At 35.1% G+C, this 22,619-nt stretch overlaps 1 protein-coding gene across 6 annotated transcripts in view; it reads left to right on the forward strand.

The window, feature by feature from the left end:
- The window catches only part of FNDC3A (fibronectin type III domain containing 3A), a 155,186-nt gene that overhangs the window by 126,530 nt on the left and 6,037 nt on the right, over nucleotides 1-22,619 (forward strand). For all 6 annotated transcript variants that reach the window (XM_027590846.2, XM_027590847.2, XM_027590849.2 and 3 more), the window contains 11 exons: nucleotides 7,202-7,340; nucleotides 7,987-8,055; nucleotides 9,087-9,205; nucleotides 10,968-11,073; nucleotides 11,161-11,336; nucleotides 13,664-13,777; nucleotides 14,501-14,650; nucleotides 14,752-15,035; nucleotides 15,133-15,345; nucleotides 17,863-18,029; nucleotides 19,246-19,373. In XM_027590846.2, the coding sequence (XP_027446647.1) occupies nucleotides 7,202-7,340; nucleotides 7,987-8,055; nucleotides 9,087-9,205; nucleotides 10,968-11,073; nucleotides 11,161-11,336; nucleotides 13,664-13,777; nucleotides 14,501-14,650; nucleotides 14,752-15,035; nucleotides 15,133-15,345; nucleotides 17,863-18,029; nucleotides 19,246-19,373 (1,665 nt within the window). The remainder of the gene's footprint in view (nucleotides 1-7,201; nucleotides 7,341-7,986; nucleotides 8,056-9,086; nucleotides 9,206-10,967; nucleotides 11,074-11,160; nucleotides 11,337-13,663; nucleotides 13,778-14,500; nucleotides 14,651-14,751; nucleotides 15,036-15,132; nucleotides 15,346-17,862; nucleotides 18,030-19,245; nucleotides 19,374-22,619) is intronic.

The raw sequence follows: 22,619 nt of genomic DNA on the forward strand, positions 1-22,619 counted from the left end.
TTTTTACTGTTATGTTAATCACCCTACATTACATCATTAGTTTTTGATGTAGTGTTCCATGATTCATTGTTTGTGCATAACACCCAGTGCTCCACGCAGAACGTGCCCTCTTTAATACTCATCACCAGGCTAACCCATCCTCCCACCCACTGCTTTACTTTCTTACTACGTAACATTGTCAAACTGTATATATATTTAAATTCAAATCAATTTTAATGTTTTATGGGACTTTTATTTGTATAGTGTGAACAAACATCTTCTAAAATGTGGATGTTATTAAACACATTCAGAATATGCATTTTTGTCTGCAATATCTGAAAAAGTAATGCTTTTATTTTCTAAGCACATTATATCAAATGGTGCACAATTTCAGTTTGTCTCAGTACTGATAGTCACTTGATGAAGATTATTTCTACCATGTTTCTTCACTGTAAGGTTTTCTTTTTTCCTTTGTAATAAGTATTTTGTAAATACTATGTAAACATCTTGGTTTTTGTCAAACTTTCACTTACTAGTTTTAACACCCATTGATAATTCTTGCCTGAGTCAATTATTATTAATAGTTGCCAAGTGGTGATTTTTTTAATTTTATCATTCCTTCTACATTTATTTGTTGGCATTATACTATAAAGAAAAGCTTTCTCTTCTCATTTATGTTAGTATGAACTCATGGATTCCTATTTACTGAGTGGGTTATTCTTGTTACTATGATTATCAATTGTGAGACTCAAATTGCTTCAGATTTAGGAGCCCCTTCAGGCTGGCTTTCAGATCCTGTTGAAATGTGCCCCCCATCATTCTTTGAGCCTTTCCTCTCTGGCACATGATATTCCAGTCTCATCTTGTACTTTCCCTTCTTCAACCTTGCGATCAGTTTATTTCTCAAAGCACTTGGGTCCTTTTAGTGGACAATGGTATTTAGAAGCTAAAATCTGGGAATTAAGTATACTTTAATTGCTGTAACAGTTTTGCTACTCCTGGATACCCTCTCAGTGGACAGAGCTATGAACTATATGTATGTATGTAATGTATTTATGTGTGTGTACAGACACACAAAATTTATATGCACAAACACATTTACATCTCTATTTCTGTATATATATATATCTGTTTTTTTAAACCATGAGTTTACACCACATCTCCAATTTTAATCCAATACCACAAGTTAATTCTAGTTTTCTCCTTTTTCTCATTTCTAGCTCCCTTCATCATCAGCAAGAAACTTTGCCCCAGTTATGTTCATTATATTTAGTTTGTGGAATAAATTCCTCCCCTCCCATAAAGTTTTATTCAGGGTGTTTGAGTTCCTACTAAGCAAATGCTGCCTGCCTCCAGCCAACCCACCTATCCCCTAGCACAGATAACTTGCCTTGTTTTACCACCTCTTGGCCTTTACACTGAATTATTTCAGGTGTAAAGCAGAGAGACTACATGTCATTTATTGCTTGCTTGAGGCGTGGAGACTATACATAATTGTTCTTGCTCACTTGAAGCAGTAAGTAGCAAGCTTTGAAAATTCATCTACTATGGAGATTCCTGAAATTCTGTATCTTTCATAGTATAGCCTCCATTCTCAGAGTATTTTAACTCTGACTTGATCAGGAATATACATTACTAGTTCTTGGAGACAGTGCTTGAATTAGTTAATATACCAGTTAGTATAAGCCAGCCTACATTTTTGTTGAGAAGTTTTTCTAAAAATACAAGATGCTTATTAGTTGATAAATTCAACATTTGAATTTTCCTAGTGCTTGTTTAATCAAATCATTTCAAATAAATGATAGAAGCCACTGTAAATTGTTTTCACTATTAAAAAAGCAAAGATAAATTTTATTCCTTGAGAACCTTAGAAAATTTTTAATAATGAGAAATTTGATTATGGAGAGCATAATAATTATATTTATTATGCTTTGTTATATATATTAGCTTCATTTTTAAAACTTATGATAACACTGAGTGATTTTAATTTCCAAATAGAGTTTTCATATTTACAAGATTATAAAATACCTAAGAGTAAGTACATTCATTCAGTTTTCCTCTTATGATGATGTTGGATTATATTTTCCTTCGGTAATTATTATTGTTATGATTATTCAGTAATGATTAGAAAATGAGGGGGTGCCTAGGTGGCTCAGTTGGTTAAGCGACTGCCTTCGGCTCAGGTCATGATCCTGGAGTCCCGGGATCGAGTCCCACATCGGGCTCCCTGCTCAGCAGGGAGTCTGCTTCTCCCTCTGACCCTCTTCCCTCTCGTGTTCTCTATCTCTCTTTCTCTCTCTCTCAAATAAATAAATAAAATCTTTAAAAAAAAAAAAGAAAATGATTAACATTTTCTAAGGGGAAAATGTTAAGATCTTTATAATTTGGTAAGTTTATTAAAATTCTTAGAATTCTTCTATCATGTAACACTATGGTGTTATTGCCACATAAAGACAAAAATCTTATTTACACATATAGGAGTTAAATTTCTCATGATCCACTATTTTAAAAAATTATAAATTTTTATTTAAAATTGTTTCACTGTGGCAGTCACATTCAAATTACAGGATATATAATCAGAATCTCCAAGGAGACAATGGGTTTTTACAAAAAGTACCCCCAAGTAACTAGAGAGGGGTTAGGAAAATAGTGTCTCTAAACAACCTTGTAACAAATCACTGGCTTATAAAAAGGGATTATATAAAGGCTTATTAAATAATAAATTTTTTTAAGATCTTATTTATTTATTTGACAGAGACACAGCAAGAGAGGAACACAAGCAGGGGGAATGGGAGAGGGAGAAGCAGGCTTCCCGCTGAGCAGGGAGCCCGATGTGGGACTTGATCCCAAGACCCTGGGATCATGACCTGAGCCGAAGGCAGATGCTTAACGACTGAGCCACTCAGGTGCCCCTAAATAACAAATTTAAATAGTCATAAGAACCCCCAAGTTCTTATCACCAGTAGTTCCTATTGGTCTGGTGTGATCACCAGACCATTCTATCAGCATTACCTGGGAACTTGTTAGAAATGTAAATTTTCGCGGGGCGCCTGGGTGGCTCAGTCGTTGAGCTTCTGCCTTTGGCTCAGGTCATGATTCCAGGGTCCTGGGATGGAGCCCCACATCTTGTTGAGCTTCTGCCTTCGGCTCAGGTCATGATTCCGGGGTCCTGGAATCGAGCCCCGTATCGGGCTCCCTGCTCCGTGGGGGGCCTAGTTCTTCCTCTTGCATTCCCCCTGCTTGTGTTCCTTCTCTCGTTGTGTCTCTTTCTGTCAAATAAGTAAATAAAATCTTTAAAAAAAAAAAAAAAAAGAAAGAAATGTAAATTTTCTGGCCCCCTCAGTTCTACTGAATCAAAAATTCCAGGATAAGACCTAGCAATCTGTGTTTCAGCAGACTCTCCAAGTGAGTCTGAGGCTTGCTGAAATTTGAGAACCACTGATCTAGAGGGGGAAAAAAATATTAGGAAATAGAAAATGATGACTGTGTGAAGTCTTCTAGAGGCTCAGACATTTTGAATCTGCCTTATGCGGGGTGCCAGGTGAGAGGGTTTTGAATTAAATCCTATTGCTGTCTCAGTCTTTCTTTTCTAGTTTGACATTGCAGACTCCTCTTTCAAGCAAACCATATCAAAATAAAGTCATAACACTAAAGAAATCTTAGGATACTAAGAAAAAGCAGCAAAATATTATAACCCAGAAAGCGATGACTAGATAGTGTATTACTGTTTGTAAAGAAACAATAAGGATATGATTAACATAAAATTCTAATACGACCAAGTTTACCAAATGCCAAAGTTCTAGTAGTTTCTACACTACAGACAATCCAATTCACTCAAAATACTAAAAAGTTGGAACAATGAAAAAATTTAAAGGATAAAAGAAAAAGAAAATAAAGCATAAGAAAGCAGCCAAAATTCTTAAAATCGTTTCAGATTCAGAGTGGCTAACAAGCATACAATGCTGATTCCATCAAATGGTTCATTGGAAGCTGGGCTAAGACCTGTTGTCCAAATTTAAAATGATAATTATTAATTATAATACTTCTTACTATTAAAGGCTTTAGAGGCTAGTGGCCAGTCCTATGACTGGGCCACTAGGAGGCTGATGTTTTATTTCCTAAAGTTCCTAAAAAGTGTTTTTTCAAGCAGCAAGGTTTCTGAAGATCAAGTTCTGAGTACCTTGAGCTGAGAACCCTTAAATACTTTCACTGCAGCTTGTTACTTATTTTTGAGGTCTTTTTACAGGTGGAGAGAAATCAGTCAGTATCTGGATCCATCAACTTCTCTTATCTTCCATCTTTGAAATTCACTTATACACTTATATCACTTATACACATATAAGTGTATAAGTGAATATATGTATACATATAAGTGTATAAGCATCAATGAAAAAGTACATAAACGTGTTGACTTCCTCCTCCTCATCTTGTCCAGTGTCATTTTATGATGTCTTCCTTTCTCCTTTGCCCTAATATAAGTGTGCCCAAGTTAGTCCTAAGTTCTTATTATGTCCCTTTCTCCTTCGGATACATCATCTCTTTGCCTTCTATCAGCTATCATTTTTGTTTTGAAGAACACTAAATCTCCAAATCTGTTCTGTGCTGTTATCAATCTATTCTCTTACCTTCTAATTAGCTTCTGAGTTCTATTTTATACCTAGATTAATCTTTCTGAAATACAGCTTTCCCTCTAAAAAAACAGTTTCCTTAGTTTCACATAAGATTTTTTATATTCTGACGCATTTAGTTTTTAAAATGCACTGCCTTTCACTCCTTACTTGAACTGGCTATCTCACCAGGTTGATTATTTTTCCCTGAGCAGAGCTCACTATTTATTACTCATTTCTGCTCTATACCCAGGGCTTTCTGTTCTCTCTCTTACCCAAGCTTGCCCTTTTACTGCTCTTGCGCATGAAGACCCCATAACACTTCTATTCGCCTTTTCAAAAAAGGACCATTTTATGCCTTAGTAATCTTTCTATTAGACTTTCTATTAGACTATTGCCTAAATCTTTTGATTAGTATCTTGCCTGTTTTCTGCATAAAGATTCTAAACTTGTTGAAGATAAAGAGTGTACCACATCTAGAGTTACTAGCACAGTGCTCCCTCTGTGGTGGGGAACTGAATGAATGTTTTTGATTATTTATAAAATTGTGGGAGTGGGGAGATAACCATATGGCTTTATAACATTTATGGCTAACTGAAGTAAAAGGAGGGAGTGCCAAAATATATAGTCTTAAAAATATAGTTAGTGGATCTTTCTGGCTTTTAGGGAGTCTGTTCTTACTTTAATAGTTTCTTCTAGTTTTAGGTTTAAGTAAACACTGTACCACATTGAGAAGTGTTTTGACCACTCTTTGTAGTCAATTTGTAAAGCAGCAAATAAAATCCATTTTAGTGCATGGGAGGACTGAGGAAGCCTGAGCAAAACTGAACAATTGAACCGAATTTTACTGAGTTTCTCATGGGCTGCATGAGTTATTTGGGGGTAGATTTACTTAGATCCTTGTGTATATTATCATGTCATATCATAATGCGCCTTGTCTATGAATCATCCGTTCATCTTATAATTATTGAGCATCTATTCTATAATAAAGCACGGATCTAAACACTAAGAATACAACAGTAATCAAAATAACTAATATTCTAGTTGGGGGAATAGATAGTAAAGAAACAAATAGCAGATGGTGATAAGTGCTGTGTGGATTAATCAAATTAGGGTGAGGTGACAGAATGTCTGGGTAGTCAAGGAAGTATTTTTGAAAATGACACTTAAATCTGAATAATGAGAAGGAGTTAGCATGTCAAGAGCAGAAAGAACATTTTAGGCAGGGGAAATAACTGCTAATGCAAAAGACCATAAAGTGGAGGTAGTCAGGGGTGAAATCACATAGGGTATTGTAGGCCATAATTTAGATGTTATTTTGAGTAAAATAAGAAGCTGTTGGAAGGTTCTAAGATAAGTAATAAAGTCCCTTTGGCAGTTGTGTAGAAAATGGATAGGGTTGAGAGGAGTGGAAGCTAAGAAACTAGTTAGTAGTATATTGTAGTCATTCAGAAAAGATAGAATAAAAGAAGCCTTGACTAACATGGTAGTAGTAGCAGAAAACAGAAAAGTAGAGGTAGAGTTGACAGAATTTGCTAATAGATTTAAGTTGTAGGCTTAGAGAAGGAAGAATTAAGGATGTTTCTTAGATTTTTGATTTGAGCAACTAGGTAGATGATGGTGCTTTTTGCTGATGAGGAAGAGCAAAGATGGAGCAGGTTTAGAAAAGAGAAAATCACATCAAGTTGGATATTTGACTTTAGGAGCTTTAAGTTCAGTAGAAGAGATAAGGTAAAAATATATATTTCTATTTATATAAATAGAATATATATATATATAATCTATATATCTATGTATATATCTATATATATATTATCTATATATAAAATTTCTAAGTCAAATATAAAAATACTTAGATATGAATTATGTTTATTGCAGTGCAACTTAATAGTTTGAAAAAACAAGCATTAAGTTTCTCACAGGGTCTGTGGGACAGGAATTCAGGACCGGCTTAGCTGAGTGATTCTTATGCAGGGTTTATGTGAGGTTGCAGTCAAGATGCCAGCTAGGGCTACAGTCATCTGAAGGCTTGACTGGGGCTGGAGGATTTGCTTCCAGGTTCACTCAAGTGGTTGTCAGCCCTCAGTTCTCTCTGACTATTGGTCAGAAGCTTCAGTTCCTCACCAAATGGGTTTCTCTGTAGGGAAGCTACACACACTCATTTCTGTTACATTGTATTGGAAGTAAGTTATTAAGAACAATTCAAAGGGAAGAGGAATTTGCCTTTGTCTGAATAAAGGAAGTTCAAAGAATTTGTGGACGTCTTTTTAAAACCCAAAGAATAGTAAAAGAATACATAAATCAAGCCCAAAGTCTATGAAGTATCATCGGGTTATAGCTTACTCCTGTGATGACTCTTGGTTAGTGTCAAAATGTTAGACCCTAACTTGTATTCCCAGAACTGACTCTAAAAGGGGATTATACCTAAATATTCTTATATATGCACAATCCCTGTTGAAGAAAAGCAATTCTCACATAAACAAGCCATCACAGTCTGAAAACTTACTTTATCATTTGATTGAGTTTATTTATCTCTCATCACTTTGTTCATTAAGCCATTATCATTAGGTATCAAATATTAATTGTTTTATGTCTTTGGTTATTTTATGTCACAGGTTATTGCTTACAACTCAGAAGGTAAAAGTAATCCAAGTGAAGTAGTAGAATTTACTACATGCCCCGATAAACCAGGAGTACCTGTGAAGCCTTCAGTTAAAGGAAAGATACATTCACACAATTTTAAAATAACTTGGGGTAAGATACGCATATTTGTACATCATTACTTTTGTATTTGATTAAAATGATTTGAATATTAAGATAATTCTTAGGATAGTTGGGTACATTTGTTAGCTCAAGCAAGTTCAGTAGGAAATGTGAGAATCATTCATTGTTTGAGGATCTTTTTTGTGGAACACTGCACTCACACAAATAGAGTTCATAATTTGATACAGGAAGAACTTGGGATCTGCAGTAAGACTATGAGCAGAGGTAGCACTGCGTGAAATGAATGATAACTCAAATTATAGCTAAAGTCACCTGGGTTATCCTAGCTCTCATGAGAAATGAAAATCACTTATTCACTTAAAACAAACATTTGTTGAGGTGCCTGGCCAGCTTAGTCAGAAGAGCATGCAACTCTTGATCTCTCGGGTTGTGAATTAGAGCCCCACAATTGAGTGTGGAGGTTGCTTAAATAAGTAAAACTTGAAAAAAAATAAAACACATTTATTGAACACCTGTTTATACACTACTTAAAATGCTAGTATTAATTAAAAAAGCATTGCAGGTGATTCTTTTTATTTTTTAAACAATCTTAGGTTTGGTAATCTGCTTATTAGGATTTCTGTCACTGTTTAATTGTATGTATGTTGCCTAATACCACTTTTACTTTTTTGAATAGACCCACCAAAAGACAATGGCGGTGCAGCCATCAATAAGTATGTAGTGGAGATAGCAGAAGGTTCTAATGGTAAGAATAACTATTAAAAATTAATAGGTTTAGGGATGCCTGGGTGGCTCAGTCGGTTAAGCATCTGCCTTCAGCTCAGGTCATGATCTCAGGGTCCTGGGATCAAGCTCCACATCAGGCTCCTTGCCCAGCAGGGAACCTGCTTCTCCCTCTCCCTCTGCCTGACGCTCCCCCTGCTTGTGCTCTCTCTCTCTCTCTCTGACAAATAAATAAAATCTTAAAAAAAAAAAATTGATTTATACCAGTTTGCCTCTGCTCTTCATGACTTTACATTTTATATGATCTCTTTTCTTTCACTTTTCATTTTTTCCTTTGTTTATAGCAGTATTTTGCCTGTTATGATCCACTTTGTTATAATCTCTAGAAATATAGTGAATCAAATGTAAGACTGCTGTACACCTATATTGTTAAATTTACATTTACATTTTATTTCCTTTCTCATTTGTTTGCATTGCTCAGTTCCAGTATATCTAAAGTCTTATGAAGGTTTATTCAGTTAGATTTATAACCAGACGTATCAGAGAAAAAATACCTTGTAAAATTTAACTTATATTATACTAGTTTTATTAATATCCTCTGCACCTCATGAACTTTATATTTGAATCACACATTTAACAGTCTTTATTTCTATGCAATGACCTGTTTCCTGCAAAATAATAAGAATGTCTTTTAATTAAGGCTAAACTTCCTATGGTATTGGTTCTTTCTACTCTTTGTGTGTTATAATGTTATTACTGGACCAGTAAACACACTTAAAATGCTTAATTAAAAGCAAATTATGAATGTAAGCCAAAGTTTATACAGAGTTACAGAGATATTTCATTTCAACAAAGCCATGCAGATTTGTCTAGGAAGCTGTAACATAAAGAAAATTAGATCATCTCCAGGAAACTCGAAGCAAGCTTAGATTGTTTCTAACAAATTACATAACCACTTAGTGAAGCTAGGATACCTGCCGTGTCCGTGATACCAGAACGTTAAACATTACCTTGTAGCTGATTGAACATGAACATAATTATTCACCTTAACAGGAAACAAATGGGATATGATATACAGTGGAGCTGCTAGAGAACATCTTTGTGATCGACTGAATCCAGGTTGTTTCTACCGTTTACGAGTTTACTGCATCAGTGATGGAGGACAGAGTGCGGTAATACTTACATGTAGATTTTTTTTTCAAGTTTGGGTCTATTAAGATGGGATCACCAGATGCCACCTCAAAATTTGAAATGTATCCAAAGTAATTTGTATAACCCAGGTGATTAATTTTATAGTGACCAGAATTTTTAAAATAGTACTTGGCTGATAATCCATATTCAGAGAATATGTATCGTCTGGTTGGTTTTTAGCTTTGGAAAAACAAATACACAAAAATGTTGCGGGAAAATTTATAAAGATAAATTTTACGATGATGTTCAATAACCATACCTAACAGAAATAGAAATAATTGTAGACTGATTGATTGCTTCATAAATGATGTGTATCAGGACAATCCATAAAATATCATTTACTGTTTAAACACAGATTCTAATATTTACTTATTGCAGAAAAGTTGGTAGTTACTATTAGATATACACTAACCAAAATGGACTCAGTGTGCCATTGATTATATATGAAATATATGTAATGTTCTGGAGAGGTATATTTTTTAATAGAGGAGTGATTTTTTTTTTTAATGAATTTAACCAAGAATGGGTTCGTGGAGCATTAAGAACTGTTACTATTTTTCAAATGGAATTTAATGCAATAAAGGTACCTTCATTTTTTTGAAGGTACCTTTTTTTAAAATGAATTTATAAGTATTGTGTTGAAAATTTGAATATTATGAAACTGAGTGCAAGTCCTGCCCACAGGCTTGGGATCCAATTGCTTCATTTTATCTAATAAAATCTTCCCGGATTAAATAAAGCATCCACTGAAAAATGAAGGGGGGGGAATCGGAGGGGGAGACGAACCATGAGAGACTATGGACTCTGAGAAACAAACTGAGGGTTCGGGGGGGGGATGGGTTAGCCTGGTGATGGGTATTAAAGAGGGCACGTACTGAATGGAGCACTGGGTGTTATATGCAAACAATGAATCATGGAACACTGCATCAAAAACTAATGGTACAATGTATGGTGATTAACATAACATAATTTAATAAAAAAAAAGCATCCACTGCCCCCCAGAAAAACCTCTAATTTTCTAATTCAGCATTATAGTGTTCTATATAGGATACCTTTCTGAATAAGGTGATCAAATATTTTATTTATCCTTGAAAAGAAAATGAATACAGTGCAGATAAGGAATATGGCACTGTGTGTATTTTTAAGAGAAGTCTTTTAAAATAAAACTTAATATATATTTTTTAAATAGCATAGAAACTAAAATAATACCAAATACTTAGAAAAGCTTACCTGATTTTTTAGTTATTTTTAGGAGGAAAGGAAAGATTATATATACATACTAGTATTTAGGTTAAAAATACAGTATACAGTAAAGTGACTAAAATAATCTAAACCTGAAAACATGGCACACAGTGTTTACAGAATGTTAAAACATCCTTCCTCAGAAGAGATTTGTGGACCCATTTGGACAGGATCAAAAATAATGTCCATTAGGATGTCTTGAAGGTTGTTTTGTTGTTGTTAATTATAGAAAGAAAGAAGAGTTTTGGGGGTTTTTTTCTGGTAACTTTCTTTGTGTATAATAGTCACATAGTATGTGTCTTTGTCTCTATAAATTTAGAGTTTTAATGATTTAATTGGGCTTTTTATTTTATTTAGAACTTTATTTCTTTTCAGTTGAAAGTCAAGTAGAATTTCAAATTATTGGTGCAGTCTTTGTGTTCATTTTATTTTCCTTTAACAAAAACAGTCTGATTATTTGGTTGGGGCATTTTTGTTTTGTTATTGCTTTTGTTTTGGCAGGTATCTGAATCTTTACTTGTGCAGACTCCAGCTGTGCCTCCTGGCCCATGCCTCCCTCCCAGATTACAGGGTAGACCCAAAGCAAAAGAAATACAGTTACGATGGGGTAATTTCCATTTTGGTAATAAATTTTAATTAAGTTAGTACTAAATATATTCCTTTTGTTAAACTACATAAATCTTTCCACCTTCAGGACCCCCTCTGGTCGATGGTGGATCACCCATTTTCTGTTATGGTGTGGAAATGTCTCCTGTAGAAAAAGATGAACCGAGAGAAGTTTACCAAGGTTCTGAAGTAGAATGTACAGTGAGCAATCTTCTTCCTGGAAAGACTTACAGCTTCAGACTGCACGCAGCTAACAAAATGGGGGTATGAAGACGCTGCTGGTTGAGTTATAATCACAGTGGTATTTCATAAGTTAGCCATTTTACTTTCAACATGTGATTCCAAAGTTTACAGTTGTTTTTTTGTTTTGGTTTTTTGAGTTTTTTAAGGTTTATTTATTTATTTTAGAGAGAAAGAGAGAGCGCATGTGGGGGAAGGGGCAGAGGGAGAGAGAGAGAGTGGATGAGGGCAGAGGAAGAAGGACAAGCAGAGCATGCTGAGCACGGAGCTCGATCCCAGGACCCTGAGATCATGACCTGAGCTGAAATCAACTGAGCCACCCAGGTGCCCCCAAATTTTACAGTTTTCAGTAAGCCTGTATCGATAAGAGAGGTCAGTGTATACAATAACTTAATTGTTCTAGAATCTCAATATTTTCAAGCCCCACTTATAATTTGTGACACTCTGGACTTCTGCTGGGCTGAAGTTTGCCTTTCAGGTGGTGCTAGTAGGTCTTGCTTAGTAAGTTTAAGAATAGAAATAAGACTGTAAGATGAAATACTTAGAGTAATCGAGTTTTTTAAGACTGGTTATATGCAGCATTTACTTTCAGTTGGCTACTAATTGTAATTCGTTATTTCCTAAGGAAAAAAACTCATTATTTTAAGCATTTCTAGCTTTATGAGACTTTTTAAAAAGTATCATCTGTGGGGGCGCCTGGTTGGCTCAGTCATTAAGCATCTGCCTTTGGCTCAGGTCATGATCCCAGGGTCCTGGGATCAAGCCCCGCATCAGGCTCCTCGCTCAGCGGGAAGCCTGCTTCTCCCTCTCCCACTCCCTCTGCTTGTGTTCCCTGTCTCTCTCTGTCAAATAGATAGATAAAATCTTTTAAAAAAATAAAAATAAAAAAACTAAAAAGTATTATCTATGTATCTGTACGAGTCCATAAAATGGACAAAATAGGTGATATCTCCATTTTACAACGGAGGAGGCTAGGGCTCAGAAAAGCTAAATATCTTGCCCACAGTCACACAAGTAAGTGACAGAGATAAGCTACAGACTCAGGGCTGTCAGACTCCAGAGCCAAAGCCCTTTCCACTCAACCAGGACATACCTCATCTCTGCATTAAAGCAGGTTCTCTAAGGACAGAGCAGTAGTTTCTTGCCTCAATTGAGTAACATTCTGTTTCCTTATTCTATAATTACAGTTTCACAAAATTAAACTGACAGGTCTCTCCTCTGCCATTATTTCATATTTTAGCGAACTGTACTATATTTTAGTCCCGTTCTCCAACTGAGTTCAGTATCTGTATCTGTAAACTTATTTTAAAATTTCTTATGTCAATACTTTGTTGGCATTTCTAACCTAAGTCATTGTTTCCTGTCTGAAGTCATTATCTTGTCAGCCTCACAAGGCTTCAGTACACTGGGATAACATCTTTATTTTTTTTTTTTAAGATTTTTTATTTTATTTATTTGAGAGAGAGAGTAAGAGAGCACAAGAGGGGGGTAGGGTGAGAGGGAGAAGCAGACTCCCCGCCGAGCAGGGAGCCCGATGCAGGACTCTATCCCGGGACGCCAGAATCATGACCTGAGCCAAACGCAGTTTCCCAACCAACTGAGCCACCCAGGCGCCCTGGGATAGCATCTGTAATACTAGTGTTCTTAATCTGTATTTTCAGGATTCTGATAGTTTGTCAAAATCATCTTAAGTAAATATTTGGTTCCTGCATTTCCAGAGAATATACATTTTACTCTTTTTAAAACTATTCTAAATTTTGGGGCACCTGGGTAGCTCAGTTGGTTAAGCATCTGCCTTCAGCTCAGATCATGATCCTGGGATCGAGTTCCGCATCGGGCTCCCTGCTCAACGGAGAGCCTGCTTCCTCCTCTCCCTCTGCTGTTCCCCCTCCTGTGCTTGGTCACGCACACGCGCTCTCTCTCTCTCTCTCTCTCAAACAAATAAAATCTTAAAAAAAACTATTCTGAATTTTAAGATATAATTTATGCTACCATCTCCCATACGTTTAGTTGGCATCCTTGTCTTCACTCCTTATATAATTTCTTCTGACTTACTCCACATACCTAATTCCCTAATACCCTGCCCTTCTTACAGGAACAGTTCATGAAGGAAAAAGGTGCAGGAGAAGAAAACACAGTAAATATTAAAACTTAAAAATAACCCACAGTGACTTCCATGACCATTAAATCTTTTTACTTTCTGTGAATGATTTTAGAATTATATTATGACCAGTTAGTCTTTAAGAAGAGTGATAATACACTTATTTATTATGTGAATTTATGAATATTTATGGAGAGCTGTGCAATCAGTGGGTGAAGAATGAAAATATTGGCTATATTTGTTTTTCTAGTTTGGACCATTTTCAGAAAAATGTGATATTACTACAGCCCCTGGACCACCAGATCAATGCAAGCCTCCTCAAGTTACATGCAGATCTGCAACTTGCGCACAAGTAAATTGGGAGGTATTGTAATTCCCATTGACTTACTTTAAATGATTAGAATAGTTCATATAAAGTAATAGAGATACTCTTCATTTCACTTCCTAAATCATGCAGACAATAAGTCCTAGTGAAATTCATGTGGTAAAAAGTGAATTTTTTTCTCTTCAAAGCATTTAAGTAAGGTATATTTGCATCACAAGTATATAGTCCCTTGTTCATGATGTGCTTTGTATTTTTTTCAAAGGCTTTGTCTCATTACTGAGATATTTAGCCCCTGGTGAGTTTAACGTTCAGAATAAACATTCGTAGAAATCAGTATAATACTATTTCTCTCATATTTATTATCTCCACTGTGTTTATTGTGTATAGTAATAATCAGTAATGATAATTACATTTTCACTTTCCTTTGAAATTTAACAAAGAAAATGTCCTTACATGATTTAACATTTATATTACTTAATAGAATTATTTTGAAGTATATTTACCTCAAAATTCTCTTTCTGAAGTGATTCAGTCATATTTTTACTTCTAATTGAAAACAATGTTGTATTTTTTGACCAATCTTACATTCAGGTGACCTTAATGAATAAAAATGTAATATTGAAGAGTTTTAGTTCTACTTAAACATTTTAAAGAAATTCAAAAGCAGTTCAGTTTTTGATATGCTCAGGTAAAGAAAGTTTTTGCCCAAAAACCATTTATCAGTGTCAAGATTTAAGAGCTTTTCCCTTTCTTAATTTAAAGGTCCCTTTGAGTAATGGAACCGATGTCACTGAATATCGATTGGAGTGGGGAGGCGTGGAAGGAAGTATGCAGATGTGTTACTGTGGGCCTGGTCTCAGTTATGAATTAAAAGGACTCTCACCAGCAACTACCTATTATTGCAGAGTCCAGGTAAAGGTGGTCAGGGCCTTGCTTCTCTAGCCAGAGTTTTGTGTTCTATGAGCATTTCGTTGGTCATGTTTTTGTTAACTTACGGGCTCTGTTAATTGTAGGCTCTGAGTATTGTGGGCGCAGGTCCTTTCAGTGAAGTAGTAGCCTGTGTGACTCCACCATCAGTTCCTGCTATTGTGACTTGTCTTCAAGAAATAAATGATGATGAGATAGAAAATCCCCTTTATTCACCTTCTACATGCCTTGCAATAACCTGGGAAAAGCCTTGTGACCATGGTTCGGAAATCCTTGCCTACAGCATAGACTTGGGAGATAAACAGCCCTTGGCAGTGGGAAAGGTTACAAGCTATATTATAGACAATTTGCAACCAGATACAACATACAGGTACACTCTACAAACTATGTTAATTTTTGCCTAAACCAGAGAGAAACTTTAAGTAGAATAATCATAACTGGATTTTTTTTCTTAATGTGGCACTTAGAATACGAATTCAAGCCTTGAATAGCCTTGGAGCTGGTCCTTTCAGCCACATGATAAAATTAAAAACTAAGCCCCTCCCTCCTGATCCACCTCGTCTGGAATGTGTTGCCTTCAGCCACCAGAACCTTAAGCTGAAATGGGGAGAAGGAACCCCAAAAACACTGTCAACAGATTCTATTCAGTACCACCTTCAGATGGAGGATAAGAACGGAAGGTAGGTATTCTTAATTGCTTCTTTATATAGTTTCTTAGATCTTAAGTATATAAATTTTAATAAACAGAAGTAAATAAGTTTTCAAAAACAAGGTTAGAATTCTGATAAGAAATAATTTTAAATGTGCTATTTTCAAAACACCAGAAGATAACAGTGACGATTTCCTGTTTATAACTTGTGAGTGGGATGCCAAGAGAAAAATTAAGTGGGCTATTCTTTGGCTGTCTTCTCTTAACCCATTTACTCTCTTCATGCTTATAGTAAAAGAAACATCATTTTTGCTACAACAAAGTTCTTCAACCCTTACTTCCAGCAGAGGCAATTTTGTCAGTAAATGATTGATTGGCTTAAGGCCTCTGAGATCCTTGAGGGTAGGGATTATGTCTCACTTTCCTCCACTCCCCTGTCACGTCCTGCGCGCTAAGTACATAGCGCAGTTCAGTTCCTCACTGTCAGATCTTGGTTAGTCTCTGATTATTAGCCAGTCCCCTTGCTATTCAGGTTTTTGTCTTTGCTGCCATCTTTTACATTTTCATTACATCCATGCCATATATTATCCCACTAAATCATTTTTAATTATAAATCAAAATATGTGTAATATAAATTATTCACATGCAAATCTGAGGTTGTTTATTGACATTATATCCCATGTAAACAATGCCATATACCCTCCACAGGTGTTACTCTTCTAATATTTTAAGAATCCGAATTTTACTTTTCTACTTTTCATTCAGCTTGTAAGAAACAATTTGTATATCTCATGGATTCAGAATGCTAGTAGCAGTTTTTCCCAAGGTTTTCCAACTTTGTTTTTTGGGTTGTGTTTGCATCTTAGCCAATTATTCAGTAATGGAATATTCATAGTACTTGTACATAAGTACTCTCAGAAATACTTACCATTTATAATAACATACGGAATTAAACATACTGTATCACCAGTAAAAGCATTATGCAGAGCAAACAATATTGATCATTTTCTGAAATCTGTGCCTTTATGAATATTAGGCTTTGTTTTTGGCAGAATTTTATGTTCACTTTGTAAAGCCTTATCTCTAAAAAGAGGTTCTTTGCCTTGCTACAGATTTTTGGTATAGCTATTTATCTTTAATACATGTTATTATCATTGAGTGAATTAATTCTGTAAGTTATTTTCATCCCCTTTGTAGGGTTTACATTTGGGGTAATGCAAGAAGGTTTACTGGAAATGGGTCTAATTCATGTTTGATTGAAATGTAATAGAATAAAGATTCCATTTAATATAGATCATGTTAGTAGGCTAGAACATTAAGCTTAATTAATATTTAGCTGTCATCTAGAGAATTGTAAGGTACTGGCTGTGGAAAATAAAGAAATTAAAACTTTCTATGATATTGTAAGTTTACTATCTAAATTTAATAAATCTGTAATAATACCTTTAGTTATACTCTTTCCCTTTGATTTTTCACAACTGTTTTCATTTGCTGTGGGATAGTGTCTGAATGCTATTTCAGCTCTTTGCTGACTGCAGATTTTGTCATTGTTCAGCTTTTTCAGTAGTGGTTGAAAGTCTTTTGTTCCCTATCCTTTAAAAAAAAATGGGGAGATTAAAAAGGCAGGGCTTATCTAATTACTGCTTCTTGGAAATACTGTTACTTCAGGTCATTAACTATTTTTTCATTTTTAACCTTAGTACAGTTTTCAGACTATTAGAACTATGTGAGCATTCATTCCATTACTCATTCCCCAATTTCCAAAAAATTTAAAATAGCCAATCAAAAGTATTGGGGAAATTGAACTAACTTATGTATGACATATATGATATTGGAGAAATTGAACTAACTTATGTATAACATATGACATATATGATATCAAACTTTCCATCGAACAGTTCAGGTGGATAATTTATGGCTAATTACACATTCTTTCATACTGCTGTGTAAATCTCTAGAAGACATCACCAAATCAGCTAAAATTATGCCTGGAAATTGAGGGTTCTCTTTTTTTTATAATAAATTGTATGCCTAAGACGCTGATGAAAATTATGGTATTCTGAGTATTTTTAAAAATGTGTGGAGTGGAGGGGGATGGGAGGGATGGGGGGGTGGCTGGGAGATGGACATTGGGGAGGGTATGTGCTATGGTGAGCACTGTGAATTGTGTAAGTCTGATGAATCACAGACCTGTACCCCTGAAACAAATACATTATATGTTAATTTAAAAAAATGTATGGACATTAAATGATAGCAGTCAGAAACAAAGCTGTACCAGAAGCCTGAAAAGTTACTATGATTGGACACAAAATTCAGCAGTAATTTTTCAGGAAACATGTCAAATTAGGTAATTTACCAATCCTGTGATTTTCATCATCTGATGAAAAAAATAAAGACTTATTTAGAATGACAAAGCATTCCTGGCATTAAATTCTAAGAGTAACTTATATTTCTAAATAATGTCCCAACTGTACTTTTTTAGTAGTTTTTAAATATTTTTCATAAAGTAGTCAAGGTTTATTTTTAATAAGGATCATTTCCATTTTAGGTTTGTATCCTTATACAGAGGTCCATGTCATACATACAAAGTACAAAGACTTAATGAGTCAACATCCTATAAATTCTGTATTCAAGCTTGTAATGAATCAGGGGAAGGTCCTCTTTCCCAAGAATATATTTTTACTACTCCAAAATCTGTCCCAGCTGCCTTGAAAGGTAAGTTATACATCCTTAAGTTATTTTCTTTAATAATAAATTTTAAGTGCATCTTCACAAATAGCTTTATGTGTTGTTACTACAGTTTATCATCCAGTATATGTCCAACATTTAAGTTATAGAAAAGAAATTATATAGACAAGCCCACCTATTGAGAGTTTCACTCAATAATAAAAGCTGTTTTATCTAGCACACTGATACTCAGACAAGTACTGGATTTTGTCACTAACCTTTTTAATAATCTAACATAAAAATACTAAATTGAATAGATAATGCTGGTTTTCTTATAGGGTCATTTGCTGGTCATTTCTTATAGGGTCAACAGCAAATGACCCTATAAGAAATCACAAACTTGAATTATTTTGAGTTGTTAATATTTCATTCATTTGGATTTCAGGGAGAACGCCAGGTTGCCTGTTAAGGAAAACATAAATACATTCTTAGTTAAGTTGAATTTTTTAATCAAATTTGCATACACATTCCACATTTCTATATACAAATATCTTTAATATTAATTTTAGAGGGGTTCTTATTTTAAAATGACCCTGGCAAGGATTGCACTTTGTATATTTAGCCAAAATCACTAACATTCCTCACACTGAGGACAAATCACAGAGACTTCTAGTACAATGTCCTGGATCGTGTACCTGAATGTGTCATTTGTTAAGCAGATCCACAGTTAGCAGAACTGTTCTTTAATATCTTTCTAATAATGTTGATGGAGTTTTACTGAGTCCTTTTTCTGTTTTGTCATCCAGTTTAATGTTTCTTAGTCTTATGAATAGTGCTGATTTTAACCCCTTGTTCCCTACCATTGAGTGAAGCAGTTTTATATCAAGCAATGAGGGGTATTTTTCAACTTATTTTTCAATTTAGGAGATTTCTTAAATTACAGAATTTCATATTCTAGGTATGCTCTTAGGAGCACCATTAATGTTTTAGAACTGACATAACCCCTCTATTGGCTTTTTAACTCAATGAAAACAGTGCTTACCTTGACAGATCTTTTAGTCAATCTGGCCATGGTAGCACCTATAGATTATATGGCCTGGAGATAATAAGAATGAACCATTAACCATGTCTCTGTAAATTTCATAAATTCAGGTATATAACTGAGTTTTAAAGGTTTGTTGATTTTGATTAAAACAAGTGTCTGTGTGATGTGCCAAGTTAAAAATCAAGTAGAGCAGATTTTATTTGTATTTGTTCTCTACAGCCCCCAAAATAGAGAAAATAAATGATCACATTTGTGAAGTTACATGGGAATGTTTACAGCCAATGAAAGGTGATCCAGTTATTTACAGTCTTCAAGTTATGTTGGGAAAAGATTCAGACTTTAAACAGGTATGTGCAAAGATGTAATTCTGTGGATACTTATTTTTATCTTTCTCATTTTTAGGTGCTTGCAATGCAAGATTTGACTATCTTTATATTCCTAATTCAAAAACATTTATTTAGTACTTACTGTGTTCCAAAGATTAGTAACTACACAGTATCTCAGAATTCAAAATCTTTTAAGTACAAACTATATATTTAACAGATTATTCGTTCATTTGACAATTTATTAAACTATGTGCCAGGCACTCAGGATATATAACACTGAACAAAAAGTTCTTGCCTCTATGGCACTTATATTCAGTAGAAAAAGATACTAAAAGCAAATAAATACATTAGTATATCATATGATAGTGATAAGTGTAAGTGGAGAATAAATAAAACTGGGTAAAAGGAATAGGCAGTCCTGGGAGGAGAAACAGCTAGTGCTATTTCATACAGGGCAGTCAGGTAACAATCAGAGACCCAAAGGAGGTGAATATGGGGACAACAGTGTTCCAGGAAGAGGAAGCAATAGGTGCAAAGGCCCTGAGGTAGGAGCATGAGTGTTAAATTTAATGAACAACAAGGAGGCCAATATGGGGTTATGTGAGCAATGGGAAAAATAGTAGATAAAGTCAAGTAGTTAATGGTAAAGAGAATCTATGAGTGGTATGAAGGTCATGTAGGGCATTATAGGCCACACTGTGACTTTTTTACTCCATGTAAAATGAGTAGCGGATTTTGACCAGAGTAGTCACAAGATCAGACACACGGTCATTTTGGCTAGAATGGGACACAGGTAGAAGCAGAGAACATTAAGGAAGTTTTCACAATAATAGTAATGATCATAATTATAATGTAGTGTTGTAAATATGATAATAGTCCTTATGGAAGCCTAGCAGAAGTGTCACCTACCTGGCTGAAAAATTTCAGAGATGGCTTTCTGGTAGAGGGTGAATAGCAGTGAGATCAAGTGGGGAGCTACCAGTGTTCACTGTATCTTTTATAAAGTTGTTTTTATGCAACTCAGAAGCCTAATTTCTATAAGCATTTCATCTGATTGTCCCTTATTTCTGTCAGCCTTCTTGATTTTGAGTGCTTTTAAGCTGGGTTGTTTTCCTTTGTGCATCTTGTATTTTCTTTTCCCACTAGGAACTCAGTCATTGATCTGTTTTATTTCAGTCTCATGCTTTTATAGCTATTAATAATAGAAGATTTTTCAATATAGATATAATTTTTTCTTTCAAGTTTTGTTAAGTATGGAAGTGTTATTTCTTTTTTCTTTTTTTTTTTTAAGGATTTTATTTATTTGTCAGAGAGAGAGAGCACAAGCTGGGGGAGTGGCAGGCAGAGGGAGAAGCAGGCTCCCTGCCAAGCAAGAAGCCCGATGCAGGACTTGATCCCAGTACCCTGGGATCATGACCTGAGCCAAAGGCAAACACTTAACCAACTGAGCCACCCAGGCGTCCCTGGAAGTGTTATTTCTTAAGTGAAATTACAAAAGGCTCCAAAGAGATTAAATTTGGCAGTGATTGTTTTTCTTCATTAAGCCATCTGCAAATTGACATGATAATCAGGTTTGAATATAATTTACAGATAAGCAGGTTTCCTTCCAAGGAGGAAGCAAAATTAATATTAAAAAAAATGTAATTGCATTACATGTTTAAAGGAAATAGGGACCCCACATTTGAGTAGTGTATGAATTTTAATAAACGTATCACTACATGAAACAGCAATGCTAATTCTAATTTATAAAACCTGAAAGCTAAATTAGCCCTGTCATCACTTTCACTTACTTAAGATTGTAAGCATGCCATAAAATTTAAAATACTGATTTCCTTAGAACCTCATAGTATATTTGCTCATCTAAATCTCTCTCTTTTTTTTTAAAGATTTATTTTGAGAGAGTGAGAATGAGAGAGAGAGAGTACATGAGGGGGGAGGGTTAGAGGGAGAAGCAGGCTCCTCGCTGAGCAGGGAGCCCGATGCGGAACTCGATCCCAGGACTCCAGGATCATAACACGAGCCGAAGGCAGTCGCTTAGCCGACTGAGCCACCCAGGCGCCCCATCTAAATCTCTTAAATGTTCATAAAATTTTACAATTTATTGGCAAGTTATACTCCAAAAGTTTGAAGGTTGTTTTTTTAAGAGTTCAGTTTCATTCATGGAATTTAATATTTTCCTTAATATTTATTTAATACTCAGCACACATGTATTAAATACCATGTATAAAGAATTATGGGGGGCTACAATATTAATAGGTTACTGTTCTGATTTCAAAAAGTTGTTGAGAATTAAGCAAGCAGAAATTTTATAATCGTGACATTTTATATAGCCAAACAAAAGATCATAATAAAGATAAAACCCTACTTTATAAAAAAGAATGATTTATTCCAGCTGGACTTTGGAATGTTTTCTAAAAGGAGTGCCATTTAAGTGAGGATGGGAGGAGGGGGACATGGTGGCACTGGTGAGCTGAGAAGGAGCCATAAACTCTGAAGTGTGACTGGAGTAAGACTTAAGAATGAAGTGTGTAGTTAAGGAAGCCGGGTCCTGTAGGTCTGTATTCCATAGCAGTAGGAATGGCTGATGTTTTTAAGAAGCAATTATTACTTATAAGTTGGTGGTTGAGTTTCTTAAACTAGCCTATAAAAACCTGTTTAACCTGTAATGTTGCTGGGATTAGGGTTCTGGAAACAAATTCCCCTGGCAGCAACAAGTACTCACGACCCTGGACCAAACTTAGAGGGACATAGAAGGGAAAAGTAGAAACAAATTGATTTCTTTGTATTCTTCCCTTTCTTCGTCCCTTTTTGGTCAGCTTTTGAGAAAATTCTTAGCTGCCTTCTCACTGCCCTGTGCCCCGTTCTGTAGCACCTCACCTAAAATTGCCCTCATTCTCTAAAATCACACTCTCCTTCTGACTCTTGCCTCCCTGACACATCGTAGCTCCCATATACAAAGTATAGCTGACCTTATTGGCGTTAGGAGAGACTAATTTGCATGGGAAAATTCATACCCAAGGTAAGTGTCTTCTGGTTCTGTAATCCCCTCGGGGAAGTGTATACATTTTTAAAAGCAAGTACTTTTTTACCAATATGCCATTTCAAGTAGTATAACAAGGTAAAAAAATATTGGGGAACAATAAAGCGATTTTCAAAGCTGATCCCATCTGGGAGTCTGTACCTAAGGCACTTCTGTGTCACAGCTCATTATGTTGCAAGTACCATAAAAACCAACTCAGACTAGCACAATTAAGTGTAAATCCTCTT

This window comes from Zalophus californianus, chromosome 3, assembly GCF_009762305.2.
Source record: "Zalophus californianus isolate mZalCal1 chromosome 3, mZalCal1.pri.v2, whole genome shotgun sequence".
Classification (NCBI taxonomy): domain Eukaryota; kingdom Metazoa; phylum Chordata; class Mammalia; order Carnivora; family Otariidae; genus Zalophus; species Zalophus californianus.